At 54.0% G+C, this 24,484-nt stretch overlaps 1 protein-coding gene across 4 annotated transcripts; it reads left to right on the forward strand.

The window, feature by feature from the left end:
- The first annotated feature begins 616 nt into the window (after positions 1-616).
- WNT11 (Wnt family member 11) lies at positions 617-22,232 on the forward strand. 4 transcript variants are annotated; one of them, XM_038761904.1, is made up of 6 exons: positions 617-675; positions 2,552-2,720; positions 14,158-14,393; positions 14,994-15,271; positions 19,787-20,079; positions 21,666-22,232. In XM_038761904.1, the coding sequence occupies exons 2-6, from the start codon at positions 2,632-2,634 to the stop codon at positions 21,838-21,840; spliced, it is 1,071 nt and encodes a 356-aa protein (XP_038617832.1). In that variant the 5' UTR covers positions 617-675; positions 2,552-2,631; the 3' UTR covers positions 21,841-22,232. The 4 variants fall into 4 exon arrangements, with proteins under 4 accessions (XP_038617832.1, XP_038617836.1, XP_038617833.1 ...); XM_038761908.1 differs by having other exon boundaries at positions 19,787-20,053; positions 21,666-21,791; XM_038761907.1 differs by lacking the exon at positions 617-675 and adding an exon at positions 9,934-9,971 and having other exon boundaries at positions 2,678-2,720.
- The last annotated feature ends 2,252 nt before the right edge of the window (positions 22,233-24,484 follow it).

The raw sequence follows: 24,484 nt of genomic DNA on the forward strand, positions 1-24,484 counted from the left end.
CCTTGGGGAAGAGCTAACGGGACGCACGTCCCTCGGCCGGAGGGGGGTCTCCCTCTTCGGTCCCCCTCCCCTCCCCCGTGCAAAGCAGAGACCCCCGTTCCCCAGGGGAGGGGGCGGGACTCCCGGAACCACTTGTCCGAATGCGTTTCCTTATTGAGCGCCCCCGGCCCACCCCCCTCCGGGTCCCCGCCCCCGGGCCGGGCCCGGCTTTGTAATGTTAATGTGGTCGACGTCACCCCCCAGATCAAAGGGTCCGGGGCCCATATAGGCAGGTTCCCGGGACGGGGGGGTGGGGAGGGGGGCGGCTGCGGACCTTGCAGGGATCCGCTCGCCCGGGTCGTTTGGGGTTTTCGGGGAGCCCCCGTCCCCCTCTCCAAGCGGCCGCCCCTGGCGGGCCTCGAACCGCGGTCACCTCCGCCTGACCTTCCCCTCCGCGGCCTTGGGTCTGGACAGGATTCCGTGTCTGCTGTTCCCAGCGGGGGAGAGGGAAGGGAGAGGGGGCGGGGGGACTCTTCCCGGCCGGGCGGAGGAGAGACGCCCCGAGTCCGGGGAGAGACAGCGAAGAGACCCGGGGCGGGCGGAAGGCAGGGAGGGAGGCCGCAGAGAAGCGGAGATAACAGAGACTAAGAGCAGAGACAGAGAGACAGTGAGAGAGCCAGCGGGCTGGGCGGCAAGGTAAGAGGGGGAGGGTGGGCGGGGGGATTTCTCGGATTAAGGGGATTGAAAGCCCCAGATGTGGAAGAATTCCCTCCTCCCCCACCCTGGACGGAGGTGGGGGCTTTGATAGGTTGGGGGGGGGGGGGTTTCACTGCCCCACCCCAAGGCTGATCTTCAAGCGGCAGAGAACCGGTGGGGTCCGCCCGGGGTCCCCGACTTCCACCGAACCCCTCTTCCCCAGGCCAAAGCGGGGCGCCACGAGGGGCGGCGAGACCCCTCGGGGGAGATCTGTGGAGGTGAAGCGGGGGAGAAGGAGGGAGGAAGAGAAACTTCATCGGCTTCCCCGCCCTGCCCCCGGAAAATCCTTAAATTGGGTCGGTGAGTAGGGGCCGGGGGGCGAGCCCCGATTGGGCGTGTCTAACCCAGCCCCCGACTCTGTTTAGGACGGCCTCCGCTTTTCATACCCCCCTTCTGCAGCCCTCCCGGCCCCCCGCCGCGCCCGGGGTGGCTAACTTCTCCTGCACATCTGGAGCCGCGGCGGGTCACCAGCGTGGCCGGAACATCTGTCTGCCTCGCCCGCCCCCGCCCCTCGGGGTCAGCCCCTGGGGAGGGGTCTTCGGGGCAAGGGTGGGGAGGTGGGGCAGCCTCTCTCCCCCTCCCCGGCTCGGGAGAGGGGGGCCGTCCCCACCCGATCGGGGACCCTCTCGGGACGATCCGAGAAAGGAGTGGGGCGGGGGGAGGTTTGGGGAGGCAGATAAGATAAGAGGCTCGGAAATAGCGCGCCCCCTCCCCATCCCGCCCCCTAGAGAAGCCCCCTGCCAGGGGAGGCCGGGAGGAGGGGGGGGGGGAGGGGGGAAGGGAGGGAGAGAAAAGAGAGGGGAGGAGGAGGAGGAGGAGGAGGAGGAGGAGAGGGACGAGAGTTTCCAGGGCGGTGCTAGTTGTGTCCCCCCGCTCGGGTCCGATAAAAGGGACAGAAATAACTGGGAAGAGGGGAGGGGAGGGGGCTGCACCTCTGGCTGGAATCCTGCGGGGTCCTTCCCTCTCCTCCACCCTCCGCGAGGGGAATTTGGGGGCGCCGAGGGAATGTCCCCCCCACTGGCCCTCAGGAGAGATGGAGCTTGCGGGAAGGTTGAACTGATGGGGACTGGCAGCCCATCCACCTCGGAATAGGGGTTACACAGAGGGGGATTGGGAGGAGAGGAGGGGGGTACAGATCCCCCCCTTCCAGCCTACTAGCCCCTCCCGCCTCCCCCCGGGACCCCAGCTTCGCTCCGGAGGGTCCTCAGTGGGGGGAGGGGGAGGAGGAGGAGGAGGAGGAGGAGCAGGGGGCGGGTCTGAACATTTGGCTCAGGACCGTCGCCGTGACCGGCTTCTCCGGTTTCTCTTTCGGGATCTCCGGAGAGACGGCAGCGGCGGGGGCCGGCAGAGGAGGGGCAGGTAGAGGCAGGGAGGAGGCGGAGAGACCCGCAGAGACAGGCGACAGAGATAGACACGGAGACAAGGAGATCCGAACGGAGACGGATTAGAGGCCGGGGCGGGGGCGGGGGCGGGGGCGGCATATCTGTGCCCGGAGATTTCGCACATCTGCACCGAACCCTATGCGCGCACACGATCCTCTGTAAACCGGGGAAGGAGGGATCCCATATGGCCGGTTAAACAGAAACATGCAATCAGTCGGATAATTCAAGCCATACGTGCCGACTGTCTTTGTTGACTATAAAGGTCCCATCAAGAGTCGGAGCAGATCTCCAGCCCAGTAATACCTCTCTCCGTCTCCGTCCTTCCTCATCTCTCTCTCCCGCTTCCTCCGTCTCTCTTCGTCTCTCCACGCCTTTCTTCACCTCTCCCCACCTCCGTCCGTCCGTTCTTCCCTTCTCTCGTCCCCGCCTTGTAGACAGCCGCCCCGGCGACTCGGACTTTTGTCACTGGAAATTTGGGGACAATCCACCCGGCCCGAGGCCCCGGACGGCGGCAATGACGCTGCAGCCGCGGCGGCGACTCTCTCTGGCAGTTTTTCTGTCCTTGCTCCTGCAGGCTGGAATTTCCTCGGGAATTAAATGGCTGTGAGTATTTCTTTCTTTGCCCCCCCGCGCTGTATTTTGCGTCGAGCCCCGCGGTTTGGGGCGGGCGGCACCTTGGCTGGTGCGCTGGGGAGGAAAGCCGGGGTCGCCCAGAAGGGGCTTGTCCGTCACCCCCCCAATTTTTCTCCCTGGGGAAAGGGGAGGAGGGCGAGACTGTGACTTTTAGACTGGGAGCCCACTGTTGGGTAGGGACTGTCTCTATATGTTGCCAACTTGGACTTCCCAAGCGCTTAGTACAGTGCTCTGCACACAGTAAGCGCTCAATAAATACGATTGATTGATTGAGATGGGAGGAGCACCAGTTCCCGGCCCCGACCTGTCTCCCCCTTCTAGACTGTAAGCCCCTTGTTGGGTAGGGACTGTATATGTTACCGACTTGGACTTCCCAAGCGCTTAGTCCAGTGCTCTGCACACAGTAAGCGCTCAATAAATACGATTGAATGAATTGAACGAATGAAAAGGTGTGTGGGGGGGGTACCGACCTGAGTTCAACTTTCCTTGGGGTTCGGGGGTCGCGGAGGGGGGTCTCCGGCCCCTTGGTGAGGAGTGGGGAAGCCAGGGTTAACCGGCTCGGGATGCCACCGGGAGCCGGAGCAGAACCGGATTGGGAAGTCCCGGCGGGAAAGGCCCAGGTCCCCGGGAGGAGCCGGGCGGGGCGGGGAGGAGGGAAGGGGAGCAGTGGGAGCGGGAACGGCCCGGGATTTATTTATATTTCCAACCACCTGCTCCTCACCTGGGGCAGAGGGCGCGGGCCGCCGCCAGATTGGGAGCAGCTCAGGACCGGTCACTCTTATTAATAATAATAATAATGATAATAATAATAATAATGGCACTTGTTAAACGCTTACAATGTGCTGTGTATTCGGCGCTGGGGTGGAGACAAGCCAGTCGGGTTGGACACAGTCCCTGTCCCACGTGGGGCTCACAGTCTCCATCCCCATTTTACAGATGGGGGAACTGAAGCCCAAAGAAGTGAAGTGGCTTGCCTAAAGTCACACAGCAGACAAGAGCAGAACCGGGATTAGAACCCATGACCTTCTGACTCCTAAGCCCGTGCTCTAACCACTAAGCTAGGCGGTTTCCCCATTAGTTCTTACCTCTCCGTCTCTCTTAGCTCTGCAGGACCCCCGGAAACGTGCCGGGGATGATGATGATGATGACAGTATTTGTTAAGCGCTTACTATGTGCGAAGCACTGTTTTAAGCGAGAAGCAGCGTGGCTCAGTGGAAAAGAGCCCGGGCTTTGGAGTCAGAGGTCATGGGTTCAAATCCCGGCTCCGGCAATTGTCAGCTGTGTGACTTTGGTCAAGTCACTTCAATCAATCAATCAATCAATCGTATTTATTGAGTGCTTACTGTGTGCAGAGCACTGTACTAAGCGCTTGGGAAGTACAAGTCGGCAACACGTAGAGACAGTCCCTACCCAACAGCGGGCTCACAGTCTAGAACTTCACTTCTCTGGGCCTCAGTTACCTCTTCTGTAAAATGGGGATGAAGACTGTGAACCCCCGTGGGCCAATTTGATTACCTTGCAACCTCCCCCGCGCTTAGAACAGTGCTTTGCACATAGTAAGCGCTTAATAAATGCCATCATCATTATAATTATTTATTATTAAGCGCTGAAGCACTGTTCTAAGCGCTGAGCGGGGGTCCTCGGGTGATTGAACGGCATCGGCGACGGCGGTCCCCTTGCCCGAGGCAAAATCTGTCACTCGCTCTCAACGAGCGAGAAAAATTGACCTGCTTGTCCGAGGCCGGGAAAGAGCTACAGAGACAGAAACCCAGAGACAGGGAGACCCAGAGGCAGAGAATAGAGAGGGCGGGGGCGGTGGGGCTCGTTCCCTGGGACTCCGCTTGCTCGGGAAACGGTCGTGGCCGCCGCCTCCGGGGAGCCCCCCCTGCGGAGTGACGCCCCCCAAACACCCCCAGGCCCAGCCGGGCGGCTGAGAGGGGCCGCACGCCCCTCTGGAGACCTCTAGACTGTGAGCCCGCTGTCGGGTAGGGACTGTCTCTATATGTTGCCAACTTGGACTTCCCAAGCGCTTAGTCCAGTGCTCTGCACACAGTAAGCGCTCAATAAATACGATTGATTGATTGATTGATTGATTGAGATGGGAGGAGCACCAGTTCCCGGCCCCGGTCTGTCTTCCCCTTCTAGACTGTGAGCCCCTTGTTGGGTAGGGACCGTCTCTATATGTTACCGACTTGGACTTCCCAAGCGCTTAGTCCAGTGCTCTGCACACAGTAAGCGCTCAATAAATACGATTGATTGATTGATTGATTGATTGATTCGCCCGGAGAGAAGTCAGCGTGGTCACCCTTTCCCAACTCCCCCGGGGGCGTCTAAGCGCAAATGGGGAGTGGGCGAAGGCCGCCGCTCCGAGGTGGTCCCTTCCCCCGTCCCCCTCCCCACCCCCTCCATCCAAACCCCTTTGGCTCGACTTGGGGTTTTTGCAGGGAAACGCGCTTCATTCATTCATTCATTCATTCATTCAATCGTCTTTATTGAGCGCTCACTGTGTGCAGAGCACTGGACTAAGCGCTTGGGAAGTACAAATCGGCAACAGATAAAGATGGTCCCTACCCAACAACGGGCTTCCCAGTAGAGAAGCAGCGTGACTCAGTAGAAAGAGCCCGGGCTTTGGAGTCAGAGGCCATGGGTTCAAATCCCGGCTCCTCCAATTGTCAGCTGTGTGACTTTGGGCAGGTCACCTCACTTCTCTGGGCCTCGGTTACTTCATCTGTAAAATGACGATTAAGACTGTGAGCCCCCCGTGGGACAACCTGATCACCTTGTAACCTCCCCAGCGCTTAGAACAGTGATTTGCACATCATCATCATCATCAATCGTATTTATTGAGCGCTTACTGTGTGCAGAGCACTGTACTAAGCGCTTGGGAAGTACAAGTTGGCAACATATAGAGACGGTCCCTACCCAGCAGTGGGCTCACAGTCTAAAAGGGGGAGACAGAGAACAAAACCAAACATACTAACAAAATAAGATAAATAGAATAGATATAAGCGCTTAATAAATGCCATTATTATTAAAATGAGGATAAAGACTGTGAGCCCCCCTTGGGACAACCTGATCACCTTGTAACCTCCCCAGCGCTTAGAACAGTGTTTTGCACATAGTAAGTGCTTAATAAATGCTATCATTATTAGAAGGGGGAGACAGAAAAACAAAACAAGTAGACAGTCCCCCTCTAGTATAGACTGAAAAAGATAAATAGGGACGGGGGATAAGGGGAGGGGGACAAGGACGTAAGGAAAAGACTTGACGTTTGGTTTGCCTTCGCCGGTGGCCCGCTCCCTTCCCCCTCGGCAAAGAGAGGTCAATCAATCAATCAATCGTATTTATTGAGCGCATACTGTGTGCAGAGCACTGTACTAAGCGCTTGGGAAGTACAAGTTGGCAACAAGTACAAGGTCGCGAGCGAAACCCTCGGGGGGAAATGAAAACCATTTCATTACATGAAAACTATGTTGCCAATTTGTACTTCCCAAGCGCTTAGTACAGTGCTCTGCACATAGTAAGCCCTCAATAAATACGATTGATGATGATGAAAACCGATCATTTTGCCCGGGCTGGGGTCTGCGGAGAGGGGGTCACTGGAGTGACCCCTCTCCCCCTAAAGTTCACACCAATCTCCCCCCGAACCCACCGCGCAGAGGCCGCCCACCAGTCCTTTCTCCCTTTCGAAAGAAGCAACGTGGCTCAGTGGAAAGAGCCCGGCCTTGGGAGTCAGGGGTCATGGGGTCTATTATTATTATTATTATTATTATTAATAATAATAATAATAATATTGGCATTTGTTAAGCGCTTACTATGTGCAAAGCACTGTTCTAAGCGCTTGGGGGATACAAAGTGATCAGGTTATTCCACGTGGGGCTCACAGTCTTAATCCCCATTTTACAGATGAGGTAACTGAGGCTCAGAGAAGTCAAGTGACTTGCCCAAGGTCACACAGCAGACATGTGGCGGAGCTGGGATTCGAACCCATGACCTCTGACCCCAAAGCCCGTGCTCTTTCCACTGAGCCACACCGCTTTCTAATCCCATCTCCACCACTTTGTCAGCTGTGTGACTTTGGGCGAGTCACTTGACCTCTCTGTGCCTCGGTTGCCTCATCTGTAAAATGGGAATTAAGACTGTGAGCCCCACGTGGGACAACCTGATTACCTTGTATCCCCTCTCAGCGCTTAGAACAGTGCTTAACAAATGTTATTATTATTATTATTATTATTATTATTATTCTCCCCCGCGCCGCCCAGGGAGAGCCGGCTGTTTGTTCCAGGCCCCTTGACCGGCCGGAAATCTTTCATCTGGGAAGCTGGATTCCTGTGGGATTAAAGCGGCTTTCCAGCCAAGGACAGACCCCTCCCGCCCCCCACTCGACCCCCACCTCCGCCCAGCCCCTGCAAAACTGGATTTTAAAGCGAGGTGGTGGTCGCCAGGTCCGAGGGGTCCAAACCCACCCGAGGTGGACACTCCTGCAGCATAGAGGACTGCGCGATTGAATGAGTGAATAATAGCGGTCTTTATTAGGCGCTTAGTACAGTACTCTGCATACAGTAAGCGCTCAATAAATACGATTGATTGATTGGGGGGTTCCCTACACTCCATCCCTCCCCTAACAAATACCAACTTATTATTCTTACTTCACTTCTCTGGGCCTCAGTTACCTCATCTGTACAATGGGGATTAAGCAAGCAAGCAAGCAATCGTATTTATTGAGCGCTTACTGTGTGCAGAGCACTGTTCTAAGTGCAAGGGCAGATACAAGATTATCAAGTTGTCCCCCGTGGGGCTCACAGTCTTCATCCCCATTTTACAGATGAGGGAACTGAGGCACAGAGAAGTTAAGTGACTTGCCCAAAGTCACACAGCTGACAAGTGGCGGAGCGGGATTAGAACCCATGACCTCTGACTTCCAAACCCGGGCTCTTTCCACTAAGCCACGCTGCTTCTCTGAATGACCCCTCTCCCGGCTCGGAGTAACAATAATAATAATAATAATGGTATTTGTTAAGCGCTCACTATGTGCCAAGCACTGTTCTAAGCGCTGGGGTAGATACAATGTAATCAGGTTGGACACAGTCCCTGTCCCGCATGGGGCTCACGGTCTTAATCCCTGTTTAGACTGTGAGCCCACTGTTGGGTAGGGACCGTCTCTATGTGTTGCCAACTTGTTCTTCCCAAGCGCTTAGTACAGTGCTTTGCACACAGTAAGCGCTCAATAAATACAATTGCTTGCTTGCTTGCTTAATCCCCATTGTACAGATGAGGTAACTGAGGCCCAGAGAAGTGAAGTAAGAATAATAAGTTGGTATTTGTTAGGGGAGGGATGGAGTGTGGGGAACCCCCCAATCAATCAATCGTATTTATTGAGCACTTACTGTGTGCAGAGCACTGTACTAAGCGCTTGTACTAAGCCCACCCACACCCCCACGGGCGCCGTAGAGGCCTAGGCTCCCCGCAGGAAGACTTTTCGCAGGGAGGTTAGTGGCTTTTGGTCGGGGGACTGGGGGAGAAGATAATACTACTATACTACTACTACTACTACTACTACTACTACTACCACTACTACTACTACTACTACTACTACTACTACTACTACTACTACTACTAATAATAATGGTATTTGCTAAGCGCTATGTGCCAAGCACTGTTCTAAGAGCTGGGGGGGATACAAGGAAGATAGAAAATAATCCCCCCTCTAGACTGTGAGCCCGTTGTGGGCAAGGATTATCTCTCTTCATTGCTGTATTGTGCTTTCCAAATGCTTAGTACAGTGCTCTGCGCACAGTAAGTGCTCAATAAATAGGATCGAATGAATGAATGAATGATCAGGTTGGACACAGTCCCAGTCCCTGTCCCGCATGGGGCTCACAGTCTTAATCCCCGTTTTACAGATGAGGTAATTGAGGGCCAGAGAAGTGAAGTGACTTACCCAAGGTCACCCAGCAGACAAGGGGCGGTCCCGGGATTAGAACCCATGACTTTCTGCTTCCCAGCCCGTGCTCTATCCACTACACTATGAGAAGCATTGTGGCTTAGCGGAGAGAGCCCGGATTTGGAAGTCAGAGGACGTGAGTTCTAGTCCCGACTCCGCCGCTTGTCCGCTGTCTGACCTTGGGCAAGCAGCTTAACTTCTCTGTGCCTCGGTTACCTCTTCTGTAAAATGGGGATTAAGACTGGGAGCCCCACGGGGGGCAACCTGATTACCTTATATCTACTTCCTTCATTCATTCAATCGCATTTATTGAGCGCAGAGCACTGTACTAAGCGCTTGGGAAGTACAAGTTGGCAACATATAGAGACGGTCCCGACCCAACAGCGGGTTCATAGACTAGAAGGGGGAGAGCTTGGCACATAGTAAGCGCTTAACAAATACCATCATTATTAATTATTGTTCAGCAGGACGCTCCAGACCCGGACCCCTTCCCTCGGGCCATGGGGGCTCTGAGGGCTTTTCCATTCATTCATTCATTCATTCATTCAATTGTATCTATTGAGCACTTACTGCGTGCAGAGCACTGTACTAAGCGCTTGGGAAGTCCAAGTTGGCAACATATAGAGATGGTCCCTACCCAACAACGGGCTCACAGTCTAGAAGGGGGAGACGGGCAACAAAACAAAACATGTGAACAGGTGTCAAGCCATCAGAATAACTAGAAGTAAAGCTAGATGCACATCGTTAACAAAATACAATAAATAGAATAGTAAATATGTGCAAGTAAAATAGAGTAATAAATCTGTACAAACATATATACAGGTACTGTGGGGAGGGGAAGGAGGGAGGGTGGGGGGCATGGGGAGGGGGAGAGGAAATGAGAGAGTGAGAGAAAGAATGAATATGTGTGTGTGTGTTCTGTTTCACCTGTCAGACTGTCAGCCCCTTGAAGGCAGGGACTATGTTTTCCCCTCCTTCTGCCTCTTCCCTCAGTGACCAGTACAGCAAGAGTGCCTTGTCTCTCCTATCAGAATGCCAACCCTTTTGAGGGCAGGCATTGTGTCTTTTCCTCCGTTTTCCTTCTCCAACATCTAATACCCCCGAGAAGGATTGGGGAGGGGCGGGACGGGCCGCGTGGGTCCCACGGTTGCTCTGCTTTTTTGGGGTTCCTTCATTTTTCCTTCGTTTTTCCCCGCCACGCGTTTCTCCCTTCTTCCCCGCATCTCTCCGACCTTCCAGCCTCGCGTTACTCCACCTAGAACAGTGTTTTGCACATGGTAAGCGCTTAACAAATATTATCTTTATATTATTACTCCCCACCTGCTCCGCGTTTATCGGCACCCCGAGTTTATCCGTGGAGACGCTCTCTGGGTGACCGGTCCAGCCTCTGCCTCGCCTCTTTGTCGGGCCTCCGACCCACCTCTTCCGCGGGTGTTTCCGAGGGGCTTCGCTCGGTCTAAATCCCCGTCATCACAGTCATGGTGTGTTCGCTCCTTGGGCGGACACTCTCCCAGGAGGCGCCCCGAGGGGAGGGGGAGGCTGAGGGAGATCAATTGAGGGCTTACTGTGTGCAGAACGTTGTATTAACGGCTTGGGAGAAAAAATAACAGAATTGGTAGATATGTTCCCTGCCCACAAGGAGCTTACCATCTAGAGGATATAGGGGAAAGGTAGGGGGTGTGTGTGTGTTTGTGGCCGTGTTGGGGAAAGGGGGAGGCAGAAGGCGGCTGGGTGCTGTAGAAGAGTAAACTGAGGCCCAGAGAGGGTAAGGCAGCCACCCGAGGTTACACAGCAGGCCAATGGTCGAGCTGTGACTCCAACCTGAATCTTCTGACTCCTAGCCCCCTGCCATTTCCAGTAATAATAATACAAAATAGTGTTTATTAAGCACTTACTACGTGCCAAGCTCTGTTCTAAGGGCTGAGGGGAGTCTCCCCCTTCTAGGCTGTGAGCCCACTGTTGGGTAGGGACTGTCTCTATATGTTGCCAATTTGTACCTCCCAAGCGCTTAGTACAGTGCTCTGCACACAGTAAGCGCTCAATAAATACGATTGATGAGTTACAAGATAATCAGGTTCCACATGGGGCTCACAGTCTCAGTAGGAGGGAAAACGGGTTTTGAATCCCCATTTGTCAGATGAGGGGACTGAGGCACGGAGAAGTTAAGTGATCCCACAGCAGCAAAGTGGTAGAGGCGGAATCCGAAACCAGGTCTTCTGGATCCCAGGCCCGTGCTCTTTCCATTAGGCCACACTGTCTCTCCGACACCTCTCCAAACCTGCACCTCACCACCACAATCACTGCAGCCCAGACCTCCCTCTTCCTTTCCTGGTCCAGACCCTGGGTGGTTTCTATTGTCGGGGCCAGGGACTCGCTCCTGAGACCTTGGTCCTGGGATCCAGCGCTTAGAGCAGTGCTTTGCACATAGTAAGCGCTTAATAAATGCTATCATTATTATTATCCCCTGGCTTCCCGAGGCCCAAGGGGATGCTTGTCTTCAGAAGCGGGCAAGGGGAGACCCAGCTTCACCCCAGCAGGATGTGCCCTCTGAAGAATGGAGGAGTTGAGGGAGTTGCTGCCTTCCCTTGCCAAAATCATAATAATTGTGGTGTTTTAATAATAATAATAATAATAACAATAATAATGGCATGTATTAAGTGCTTACTATATGCAAAGCACTGTTCTAAGCACTGGGGAGGTTACAAGGTGATCAGGTTGTCCCACATGGGGCTCACAGTCTGAATCCCCTTTTTACAGATGAGGGAACTGAGGCCCAGAGAAGTGAACTGACTTGCCCAAAGTCACACATCTGACAAGGGGCGGAACTGGGATTTAACAATAATAATAATAATAATAATAATGATGGCATTTATTAAGCACTTACTATGTGCAAAGCACTGTTCTAAGCGCTGGGGAGGTTACAAGGTGATCAGGTTGTCCCACGTGGGGCTCACAGTCTTAATCCCCTTTTTACAGATGAGGGAACTGAGGCCCAGAGAAGTGATGTGACTTGCCCAAAGTCACACAGCTGACAAGGGGCGAAGCTGGGATTTGAACCCATGACCTCTGACTCCAAAGCCCGGGCTCTTACCACTGAGCCACATCACTTCTCTAGTTTTGTGAAACTCTAGTTTCTCAGAAGTTTTGGGACAAGTAATAATAATAATAATAGTAATAATAATAGTAATGGCATTTGTTAAGTGCTATCTGCAAAGCACTGTTCTAAGCGCTGGGGAATTTACAAGGTGATCGGGTTGTCCCACGTGGGGCTCACAGTCCCGTACTAAGCTCTGCAATAGGTACAAAACAATCAGATAGGACACAGTCCCCGACCCAGATGGGGTTCACCGTCTAAGGGGGAAGGAGAATGGAGGTAATGATTCCCCATTTTGCAGATGAGAGAACTGAGGCATAAAGAGGTTAAGCCACTTGCCCAAGGCTCCACGGCAGACAAGTAGTTGCTGAAATGCAACTAGTGAATGCCCTGATTTAGGGAAGGAGAGCAGTGATGGTTGTGGTTCTGGTGGGAGGGGTCACTCTGGGAAGATTTCGGGAGGTGGGGACAGGCATTCATTCGTTCATTCATTCAATCGTATTTATTGAGCGCTTACTGTGTGCAGAGCACTGGACTAAGCGCTTGGGAAGTCCAACTTGGCAACATAGAGAGACGGTCCCTACCCAACAGTGGGCTCAGTCTGGAAGAGTGGGCTCACAGGCACTGGGGTGGCGGGGGGGGAGGGCAAGAGAGGGAGGCATCCTAGTCTGGGTGTTCTGTCCCAGTGCCCTAGACCATTCATTCATTCATTCATTCAATCATATTTATTGAGCGCTTACTGTATGCAGAGCACTGTACTAAGCATTCCGCCTCCTGTCCCAGCGACCCGGCCCAGCATCTCACCCGAGGGCCCTGCCCTGATATCCCGACTTGGAGGGTTCCTGGAGGTTTTCAGCAGAGAAGAGGGTGGGATCTAGGTCTCTGGTGTCTACAAGACACCCTCTCCATCCCCCCCGCCTTACCTCCTTCCCTTCCCCTCAGCACCTGTATATATGTTTGTACATATTTATTACTCTATTCATTTATTTACTTTACTTGTACATATCTATTTATTTTATTTTGTGAATATGTTTTGTTCTGTTCTCTGTCTCCCCCTTCTAGACTGTGAGCCCACTGTTGGGTAGGGACTGTCTCTCTATGTTGCCAACTTGGACTTCCCAAGTGCTTAGTACAGTGCTCTGCACACAGTAAACGCTCAATAAATACGATCGATTGATTGATTGATTGCAAAGCAGCTGAGCCTCTCCTCCGCCCAGGCTCCTGGCAGGCAGGGGTCAGCGGGTGCCCATGCTGCTTGGGATTCAGGCCTAAAGTAGCTCTGGGCCCCTGAGCCCGCTGCCCACTCTTCGCCATCTACATGGTTAAAGGGGGGGGTTCTCTCTAAGACGAGGGGATGAAATCAGGAGGGCCCCGCCCCGAGCTGGATGCGTCTACACTGTCATCCCTGGCAACTTGCTTACACAGCCGGAGTACGTGGTCGGTCAGCATCGACAGAGTAAGCGCGTAACAAATACGATTGATTGATTAACAAATCATCATCAATCATTAATCGTATTTATTGAGCGCTTACTGTGTGCAGAGCACTGTACTAAGCGCTTGGGAAGTACAAATTGGCAACATAACAAATACCATAATAACAATAATAATTTAGGACCAACGCCGCCATTCCCGGAGGGGGGGTGCCCTAGCCGACAATAATAATAATGATGGCATTTATTAAGCGCTCACTATGTCTCCCCCTTTTAGACTGTGAGCCCACTGTTGGGTAGGGACTGTCTCTATATGTTGCCAACTTGTACTTCCCAAGCGCTTAGTACAGTGCTCTGCACACAGTAAGTGCTCAATAAATATGACTGATTGATTGATTGATTGCAAAGCACTGCTCTAACCGCTGGGGAGATTACAAGGTGATCAGGTTGTCCCATGGCGGGGGCTCACGGCCTTAATCCCCATTTTACAGATGAAGTAACTGAGGCACGGAGAATAATAACAATAATAATGATGGTATTTGTTAAGCGCTTACTATATGCAAAGCACTGTTCTAAGCGCTGGGGGGGATATCAATCAATCAATCAATCAATCGTATTTATTGATCAGGTTGCCCCACAAGGTGATCAGGTTGCCCCACGGGGGGCTCACAGTTTGAATCCCCGTTTTACAGATGAGGTAACTGAGGCCCAGGGAAGTGAAGTGACTTGCCCAAAGTCACCCAGCTGACAGTTGGTGGAGCCGGGATTTGAACCCATGCCCTCTGACTCCATAGCCCGGGCTCTTTCCACTGAGTCACGCTGCTTCTATAAGGAGAGTAAGGAGAAGCCAAGTGAGTTGCCCAAAGGCACACAGCTGAAGCCGATGCCACGAGGCGGCAGACTGGCAATGAACGGTTCTCCCTCTCCCCCCCCCCGCAGGGCCCTGTCCAAGACACCCCCGGCCCTGGGCCTGAACCAGACGCAGCACTGCAAGCAGCTGGAGGGGCTGGTGGCCTCGCAGGTGCAGCTGTGCCGCAGCAACCTGGAGCTGATGCACACCGTGGTCCAGGCGGCACGGGAGGTGGTCAAGACGTGCCGGAAAACCTTCTCCGACATGCGCTGGAATTGCTCGTCCATTGAGCGGGCCCCCAACTACCTGCTCGACCTGGAGAGAGGTGACGCGGCTGAGGGCTCCACGGGTGGGAGAGTGGCGGGCGGTCCGAGGGGGAGCCCGCTGGACCGGGACGCTGACACGCTGTCACACACCACAAACACCACGCACAGTAGCTCAGTCAGTGAGGTGTGAGACATTATGTGTCGGTGATGCTGTGTGTAAGACGCACTGGGCATTAGATCCTTTCTGTGCGACTGTGCGTATGTTTGTGGGGTGATAATGCAAGGGTTTAACACAGAGCTCTGCAAATAGTAAGTGCTTCATAAATACAATAATCCTAATGACGACGATGATGATTATGTCTCATTTGGAAATTTCCTCCCCCAAACTGTGGTTCCCGAATTTCTCCCGCATTCCCCTACTGAGGGGATGGGGTGAGGGGAGAAAGAGCTGAGTTGTGGAGTGGAGGGGACGACGTAGGCAGACCAGACTCCTGTTCGGCCCCTCCAGAAGACCCAAGAATGTCCTGGCTGGCCAGAGGCCCTGGAGGATGATTCCCCTCTTCCCTTCCCGCTCCTCCCGCCCCCAGTAAAGCCAGCCTAATCCAACTGCCTCCCCTGGCCCTCGGTGCTGACCTTAGCCTGCCCCGGCTCCGTTTCAGGGACGCGGGAGTCGGCCTTCGTGTACGCTCTGTCCGCCGCCGCCATCAGCCACACCATCGCCAGAGCGTGCACCACCGGGGACCTGCCGGGCTGTTCCTGCGGCCCGGTCCCAGGTGAGAGCCCTGGGCCTGGGTACCGCTGGGGAGGCTGCGCCGACAACCTCTACTACGGCCTCCTCATGGGGTCCAAATTTTCGGACGCTCCCATGAAGGTGAAAAAGTCAGGAGGCCAGACCAATAAATTGATGCATCTCCACAACAGTGAAGTAGGGAGACAGGTAACCGCAACGCTCCCCCTTCCCCTTTTCCCCCCCTCCTCCTGTCGCCCCACCTCCTTCGGGGTCGCCCCAGCTCCCACTCGGTGGCCCCTGCCTCCGGGCTGGCCCCCCAGCCCCCATGAGGGGCCCAGCTGTTGTAACACTCGCCATCCGTGGGCACTGACTTTCGAGCTGGTCAGATGGGGTGGGGGGGCGTGTCTCCATCCCCCCTCCCGCCCGCCCATCACCAGGGAGGGCCCCAGGAGAGGGGAATGGAGGGAAGAAAGGGGCACTTCTCCGTCCAAACCGCAGCACCTACCCGGGCAGTCCTGACCACCGTGTCCATGCGGGGGAAATGTCCTGGGAAGGGGAGGCGCCCCAAATCCAGCAGACCATCCCCTGGGGAGGGGAGCCCAGGGAGGGAAGCTGGCAAGGGGTCATAGAGAGGCACTGGGGGAGACGCAGGTTGGTCCAAGTGGGCAGGAGCAGAGTTTTCCTGCCCCCCGCCCCCCGGCCCACGTCATCCCCCGGGCCTGGAATGCCCTCCCTCTGCCCATCCGCCAAGCTAGCTCTCTTCCTCCCTTCAAGGCCCTACTGAGAGCTCACCTCCTCCAGGAGGCCTTCCCACACTGAGCCCCTTCCTTCCTCTCCCTCCATCCCCCCCATCTTACCTCCTTCCCTTCCCCACAGCACCTGTATATATGTATACGTTTGTACATATTTATTACTCTATTTATTTATTTATTTGACTTGTACATATCTATTCTATTTATTTTATTTTGTTAGTACGTTTGGTTTTGTTCTCTGTCTCCCCCTTCTAGACTGCGAGCCCGCTGTTGGGTAGGGACTGTCTCTCTATGTTGCCAATTTGTACTTCCCAAGCGCTTAGTACAGTGCTCTGCACATAGTAAGCGCTCAATAAATACGATTGATGATGATGATGATGATGACCCTGACCCTAATGGGTCACCGGGCTGTCACCGGCACTGCCACCACCAGGGGGCGCCAGTCTGTCAATAACAGTAGCATTGACCTTGACCCGTCTGCGCGCACTGTGCTGTTTGGGCCCCTAATAATAATAATAATAATAATAATAATAATAATAATAATAATGGCATTTGTTAAGCACTTACTATGTTCAAAGCACTGTTCTAAGCGCTGGACATCAGAATAGGGCTGCCTCCAGCCTCCACCTCCCCCCAAGCAGGGAGCTCGGCTTCACCCACTCTGGTCCTCTGGGATGGGACGGGGTCCTCGAAGAACCCACTAAAACTCCGAAAGGAGCCGCGTGCCTCTGATGGACTGGGGTGTAGACTAGTAATGATGGCATTTATTAAGCGCTTACTATGTGCAAAGCACTGTTCTAAGCGCTGGGGAGGTTACAAGGTGATCAGGTTGTCCCACGGGGGGCTCACAGTCTTCATCCCCATTTTACAGATGAGGTCACTGAGACACAGCACTGGGGACTAATAATAATAATAATTATGATAGCATTTGTTAAGCGCTTACTATGTGCAAGGCACTGTTCTAAGCGCTGGGGAGGATACGAGGTGATCAGGTTGTCCCACGTGGGGCTCACAGTCTTCATCCCCATTTTACAGATGAGGGAACTGAGGCCCAGAGAAGTGAAATGACTTGCCCGAAGTCACACAGCTGACAAGTGGCGGAGCCGGGATTTGAACCCATGACCTTCTGACTCCCAAGCCCGTGCTCTTTCCACTGAGCCACGCCGCTGCCCCGGACTGGGGTGTAGACTAATAATAATAATAATGATGATGGCATTTGTTAAGCGCTTACTATGAGCAAGGCACTGTTCTAAGCGCTGGGGAGGATACAGGGTGATCGGGTTGTCCCACGTGGGGCTCACAGTCTTAATCCCCATTTTACAGATGAGGTCACTGAGGCACGGCACTGTTGCCAAAAGTCACACAGCTGATTAGAACCCATGACCTCTGACTCCCGAGCCCGTGCTCTTTCCACTGAGCCACACTGCTTCCCCTAGACGGGACAGGATTCCCACACCCTCCCAATCAGCCTCGTCCCCGGGTGGATTTTCCACAGGGAATAAATCCAGATGGGAGCCTTTTATTTCGCCTATCAACCCTCCTTTCTGCATTAACTATGAACTTGACTGTGTACTCTTTAAGCACTTTGATACTCATCTCAGCCCCAGAGTACTTCTGTATATATCTCTATGCATTAATAATAATAATAATGATGATGGCATTTATTAAGTGCTTACTATGTGCAAAGCACTGTTCTAAGCACTGGGGAGGTTACAATGTGATCAGGTTGTCCCACGGGGGGCTCACAGTCTTAATCCTCATTTTACAGATGAGGTAACTGAGGCACAGAGAAGTTAAGTGACTTGCCCAAAGTCACACTGCTGACAATAGTCGGAGCCGGGATTTGAACCCATGACCTCTGACTCCAAAGCCCGTGCTCTTTCCACTGAGCCACACTGCTTCCTATTTCCCCTCCCCTTTAATAATAATAATAATGATAACTGTGGTATTTGTTAAGCACTTACTATGTGCCAAGCACTGTTCAAAGCACTGGGGGAGATACAAGGTTATCAGGTTGCCCCAGATGGGGTTCACAGTATTAATCCCCATTTTGCAGAGGAGGCAACTGAGGCACAGACAAGTTAAATGACTTGCCCAAAGTTACACAGCTGCCTAGTGGCAGAGCCGGGATTAGGACCCACGACGGTAAACTCCTCGTGGGCAGGGATCGAGTCTACCAACTCTGGTATATTGTCCTTTGCCAAATGTCTAGTACAGTGCTCTATGTTAGGCACTCAGCAAATACCACTGACTGACTGATAGGCCCGTGGGGCCAAGGGGCTGGTCTTGGAAGGGGCCACGCGATGTTTCAATCAATCAATCAATCAATCAATCGTATTTACTGAGCGATTACTATGTGCAGAGCACTGTACTAAGCGCTTGGGAAGTACAAGTCGGCAACACATAGAGACAGTCCCTACCCAACAGCGGGCTCACAGTCTAGAAGGGGGAGACAGAGAACAAAACCAAACATACTAACAAAATAAAATAAATAGAATAGATATGGACAAGTAAGATAAATAGAGTAATAAATATGTACAAACATATATACATATATACAGGTGCTGTGGGGAAGGGAAGGAGGTAAGATCGGGGGGATGGAGAGGGGGACGAGGGGGAGAGGAAGGAAGGGGCTCAGTCTGGAAAGGCCTCCTGGAGGAGGTGAGCTCTCAGTAGGACCTTGAAGTGCCCTTTAACTGCTCTGTACTTGTTTTCTCATCTGTAAAATGGGGATTAAATACCTGTTCTCCCTCCTGCTTAGACTATGAGCTCCATGTGGGACAGGGACCTTGTCTCATTTGACGATCTTGTACAGCGCTTGGCAAATAAAAAGTGCCTAACAAGTACCACAGTTATTAGTCTTTCTGTCCCAGGCTTCCTCCCTCCCCACCTGTGCCCGCGGCACAAATTTTCTAGTCCCATCACTCCTTATTTCCTCATGCCAAAGCAGGGTGGGAGTAGCAGAGCTGTTGGTAGGAGGGGAGGAGGAGGAAGGAACTAAGCTGAGGGTGACTTGGTGGGGGCAAAGTCCATTGGAGTGACCCCCCACCCTCTCTGGGGACATTAGGCTGTGTCCTAGGGGAGAGCTAGACTGTGAGCCCACTGTTGGGTAGGGACCGTCTCTATATGTTGCCAACTTGGACTTCCCAAGCGCTTAGTACAGTGCTCTGCACACAGTAAGCGCTCAAGAAATACGATTGAATGAATGAATGAATGCGAGCTGCAGCGTTGTCCCAAGGGAGAGCTGTGGGGTGTGTCCCAGGGATGAGCCATACAGGGCTGGTGCCGTGAGTGAATTTCAGAAGAGACGGCCTCAACCCCAGTTAATAATGATTATGAGAGTAATAATTTTAAAAAAAAGGCATTTGTAAAGCGCTTACTCTGTGCCGAGGGCTGTGATAGACACCATATAATCAGGTCCCCCATGGGGTTCACGGTCAAAGTAGGAGGAACGACAGGTATCAGCGTGGCTCATTGGAAAGAGCCCGGGGTTTGGACTCAGAGGTCATGGGTTCAAATCCCGGCTCCTCCAATTGTCAGCTGTGTGACTTTGGGCGAGTCATTTCACGTCTCTGGGCCTCAGTCCCCTCATCTGTAAAATGGGGATTAAGACTGTGGAGCCCCAAGTGGGACAACCTCATCACCTTGTATCTTCCCCAGCGTTTAGAACAGTGCTCTGCACACAGTAAGCGCTTAACAAATGCCGTCATTAGTATTGAATCCCCATTTGGCAGAGAAGGGAACTGTGAGGCTTCAAGAAAAGAGACCGTCCAAGGTCACCCAGGAGACAAGCGATGGAGCCGAGATTAGAACCTCAGTCCTCGGACTCCCACCAGCCCCTTGCTCTTTCCAATAAGCGATGCTACTTCTCCGGGGTGGCTTTCCCAGGGGAGGGGGCACATCGGAAACCCAGATAGGGGCTTCCTGATTCCCGTGTGTGTCCCTCCTGGCCCGCCCTGTCACCCCCCAGGCCCTGAAAGCGTCTGTGGAGATGAAGTGTAAGTGCCACGGGGTCTCCGGCTCCTGCTCTATCAGGACCTGCTGGCGGGGCCTCCAGGAACTGAGGGACATCGCTCTGGACCTGAAGACCAGGTACCTGTCGGCCACCAAGGTGGTGCACCGGCCCATGGGCACCCACAAGCACCTGGTGCCCAAGGACATCGACGTGCGACCGGTCCGGGACACAGAACTCATCTACCTGCAGAGCTCACCTGACTTCTGCATGAAGAATGAGAAGGTGGGCTCCCACGGCACGCAGGACAGGTGAGGGGACTCCCGAGGCCGGGCTCTTTCCACTAAGCCAAGCTGCATCCCTCCTGCCCACCCATGGCACCCCAGCCTGGGATGGCCAGGGGTTCGGGGGTGGGGGAAGTCAGTTCCCTCTCCCTCATCATCATCAATCGTATTTATTGAGCGCTTACTATGTGCAGAGCACTGTACTAAGCGCTTGGGAAGTACAAATTGGCAACATATAGAGACGGTCCCTACCCAACAGTGGGCTCACAGTCTAAAAGGGGTCTAAAAGGGGTCCCTCCTCCCCAACGCCCTCCTTGCCGCCCCCACATCCAGGCCTCCCCACTCTGTTGTCACGCGTGGGCCTGCGTGTTCACAAGCAGCCGTTTCCTGGAGGAGCGGGGGTCCTGGCACGGACCCGGCCTCCTCGCAGCTCGGGCTGACCCGTCGGAGAGAAGCAATCACCCCGCGGAGCCCATCTGCGGGGCGGCTGCGGGCTGTGGCGGAGCAGGGAGGGGGAGAGGGAGGGGAGAAACCCCGGCACCCCCCGAAATCTCCGCCCGCCGGGGCAGGTCTGGTGGCTCTGTCGTTATCCTACCCGCGGCCACGGCATTAGCTGGAAAACCGTTTTCTCACACCAGACCTTAGGCCTGGGTCCAGTTCGAGCGGGCTGGGGGGGGCAGGGGCCTTCCTGGATTATCCGCAGATTTCACTTAACCCTAGTGAGGTGATGGAGAGTTGAGGGCCATTCCAGAGGCAGGAAAAGTCGCCCCCACCCCCGCACAAACATACACACTTTCGGCCTAGGTAGGTCCACTCAGGCTCCCCCAGAGTCCTGGAGAAAGCCCCAAAAGCCGGGCCCGGGCGGCCGGACAGGGGTCAGTCAGTCGTATTTATTGAGCGCTTACTGTGTGCAGAGCACTTTTCGGTCTAGGTAGGTCCACTCAGTCTCCCCCAGATTCCTGGAGAAAGCCCCTAAAGCCGGGCCCGGGTGCGGCCGGACAGGGGTCAGTCAGTCGTATTTATTGAGCGCTTACTGTGTGCAGAGCACTTTTCGGCCTAGGTAGGTCCACTCAGTCTCCCCCAGAGTCCTGGAGAAAGCCCCAAAAGCCGGGCCCGGGCGGCCGGACAGGGGTCAGTCAGTCGTATTTATTGAGCGCTTACTGTGTGCAGAGCACTTTTCGGTCTAGGTAGGTCCACTCAGTCTCCCCCAGAGTCCTGGAGAAAGCCCCTAAAGCCGGGCCCGGGTGCGGCCGGACAGGGGTCAGTCAGTCGTATTTATTGAGCGCTTACTGTGTGCAGAGCACTATAGGGAGTATTTGGGAGAGTACAAGACAATGATAAACAGTCGCATTCCCTGCCCACAACGAGCTTATGATCTAGAGGACAAGTCAGGAGCTTGTCAGCTTCTCCACCCCCACTGCCCAGCGGGAGCCCTGATCTCTAGGGGGTCTGAGCCCCCTTGATGGACGTCACTCGACACTGGTCAACCATGCGCGGGTCCACTGAGGCTGCGGTGGCCCCGGACTAGCTTCTCAGGCCGGGGCGGGCAGGGCGGGCAGCGGGAGAGAGGGCGGAAGGCCTCACCTCACCCAGGCGCGTTCGCCCGCCCGCAGGCAATGCAACAAGACTTCCAACGGCAGCGACAGCTGTGACCTCATGTGCTGCGGCCGAGGATACAACCCGTACATGGACAAGGTGGTGGAGCGCTGCCATTGCAAGTACCACTGGTGCTGCTACGTCACCTGCAAGAAGTGTGAGCGGGTGGTGGAGCGCTACGTGTGCAAGTGAGCTTCCGCGCCCCGCGGCCCGCCGGACTGCTGGGTCCGGGCTGCCGGCGTCCCGAAGTGCTATCTGTCCCCGGGGGACTTTCCCCAGACTGTCTCCCCGCCGCGCCTCGCCGGCACGCGGACGCCAATGCAATAAAAAAAAAAATGAGATAATAGAAAGAGAGAAAGCCGGAGGAGGCCTGGGAAAGAAAGAACGAAAAAGGAGGCCCAGACACAGCTACACATCCGCGCGTGCGTGCCACACACACTCCCATATACCCCCAAGCATAGACACACACACACACACACTCAGATACACACTTGTGCACACACATTTTGATACATGCGTGTGCACACACTCAAATATACACCCCCGTGCGCACACCCATTTCATTAATTCATTCAATCGTATTTGTAGAGCAATTACTGTGTGCAGAGCACTGTACTAAGCGCTTGGAAAGTACAGTACAGCAGTAAAGAGAGACAATCCCTGCCCAAATCGGGCTTACGGTCTAGAGGTGGGGATTACAGTCTTACATGGGGGGATTTAGATACATACCCATGAGCGTGCACACACTCAGATACACAACGCCACGGGCGGGCTCCATGTTTAAAAATTTTTGTATCGGATGGTCCTAGAGGGAGCATCGGATCAGCTCTCGTCTCCCCAGGAAGCTGTGGACTTTTCTTGCGGAGACCGAGGATCCAACTCGGCCGCCCGGACCAAAGCGGAACCCCAAACTGGCTCTGGACACCCTAGGGGGTCCCAGTGCCCGAAGGGAGGTTCGAAGCCTCGTGGGCTGGACCCGAGGATGGGCCGCAGGGCCATCCCCTTGGGACCACCGAGGCAGAGCAGGGTCCGCACCAGACCCAACCTCCAGAAACGCCTCTCCTCGCCCTCCCGCGAGCAGAATCCCAACTCCCCAGGCCGGCGAGCCCAAGCCGGACTCCTCCGTGCCGCATGCAGAAACGCCTAACTGTGGGTGGGTGTAATGATTCTTCTCTGGGATGCGGAACCTTCGCCATATTTATGAACCCATCTTGCGGTCTCTTTTCCTCTCCCTTTGATATATATATTATATATATATATATATAAATATATGATCTATATTTGAAATGAGCTTTGCACAGTGATTCAGAATAAATGTCGGAACGGTGCCGCCGCTACCAGGCCTAGGGCCCCACACATCCTTTCCACCCTCCCCTCGCCACCCCCTCCACCTCCCTTCATCCCTCCTTCCCCCTTTGCCTTCCGCTACCCCCACCTCCCTCTCCTCCCCCCGAACCCCATCCCCACAATATTTTGAAATCCTTTTCCAAGGTTGGCAAGGGCAGTCGCCATGAAACCTAAACCCTGTCGACAAGGAGAGTAAATGAAAGGAAGAGGAAAGAGACACAGACAGAGACAAAGAGAGAGGGAAGCAAATTCCAGCGAAATCGTTTCCAGAGGGGCAGGGGAGGGACAAGGAAGGAGCAGCGGGAATGGCTGGAAGCCCCTTGAGGGAAGGGATCATGTCTACCCACTCTATTGTATTCTGTCAAGCACTTAATACAGTGCAGAGCTCTACACAGAGAAAGTGCTCAGTAAATTCCGTTAATTTATTTAGGTGGGCCTTCGGAAGTGCTGTGAGTATCGGGAGAACTGAGGTCTCAGATGCAGGGAGGGAGGGTGATCCACAATGTGGATTGGATTGGATTGGACTTTTAGACTGTGAGCCCACTGCTGAGTAGGGACTGTCTCTATATGTTGCCAACTTGTACTTCCCAAGGGCTTAGTACAGTGCTCTGCACACAGTAAGCGCTCAATAAATACGATTGATTAAGGTCCTGGCCCAAGGCCTGTTTCAAGGGCGAGGATCAGATCCGTCTCTGAAACGAAAACCGCCAGGATCGTGATGCAGGTTGGGCGGGAGATGGGAGAGAAGGGAATGGAAGACGGACAAGCAGCGTGGCTCAGTGGAAAGAGCACGGGCTTTGGAGTCAGAGATCATGGGTTCAAAGTCAGCTGTGTGACTTTGGGCAAGTCACTTCACTTCTCTGGGCCTCAGTGACCTCATCTGGAAAATGGGGATTAAAACTGTGAGCCCCCCGTGGGACAACCTGATCACCTTGTAACCTCCGCGGCGCTTAAAACAGTGCTTTGCACGTAGTAAGCGCTTAACGAATACCATCATTAATTAATTAATTAAGCGTTTAAAAGAAGCTACTTTCAGGGAAGAGGAAAACAGGAAAAAGAACCAGGACCAACAGAGACGCTTCCCGCGATCCCCAAATCAGGCCACTAGCTGCCCCTCCTCCCGCCAACTTCTCCCTCTCTCCCTGACTCTGGCTCTCTGTCTTTCTCTCTCCCTGACTCTGTCTGTCTCATTCTCCCTCTCTCCGGTTCTCTTTTTCCCTTTCTGGCTTTTTGTCTCTTACTCAGCTCCTCCTGACTCTCCGACTCTGTTTCCTTCTTTCCCTTTCTGTCTTTCTAAATCTCCGACTCTGGTTCTCTGTCTCCCTCCCTGCCTCTCTGTCTCTTTCAGTCTCCTGACTGGCTCTCTCCTGGCCTCCCTATTTCCCTCAGTAAATATAATTCACGGATTGACTGACCTACCTTTTAACCTGGGGGTCTTCAGACCATCCTTTCAGTGAAACAGACCCTAGCCTGGGGCATGCATTCCCCC

Source organism: Tachyglossus aculeatus, chromosome 20, assembly GCF_015852505.1.
Source record: "Tachyglossus aculeatus isolate mTacAcu1 chromosome 20, mTacAcu1.pri, whole genome shotgun sequence".
In the NCBI taxonomy this organism is placed as follows: Eukaryota; Metazoa; Chordata; class Mammalia; order Monotremata; family Tachyglossidae; genus Tachyglossus; species Tachyglossus aculeatus.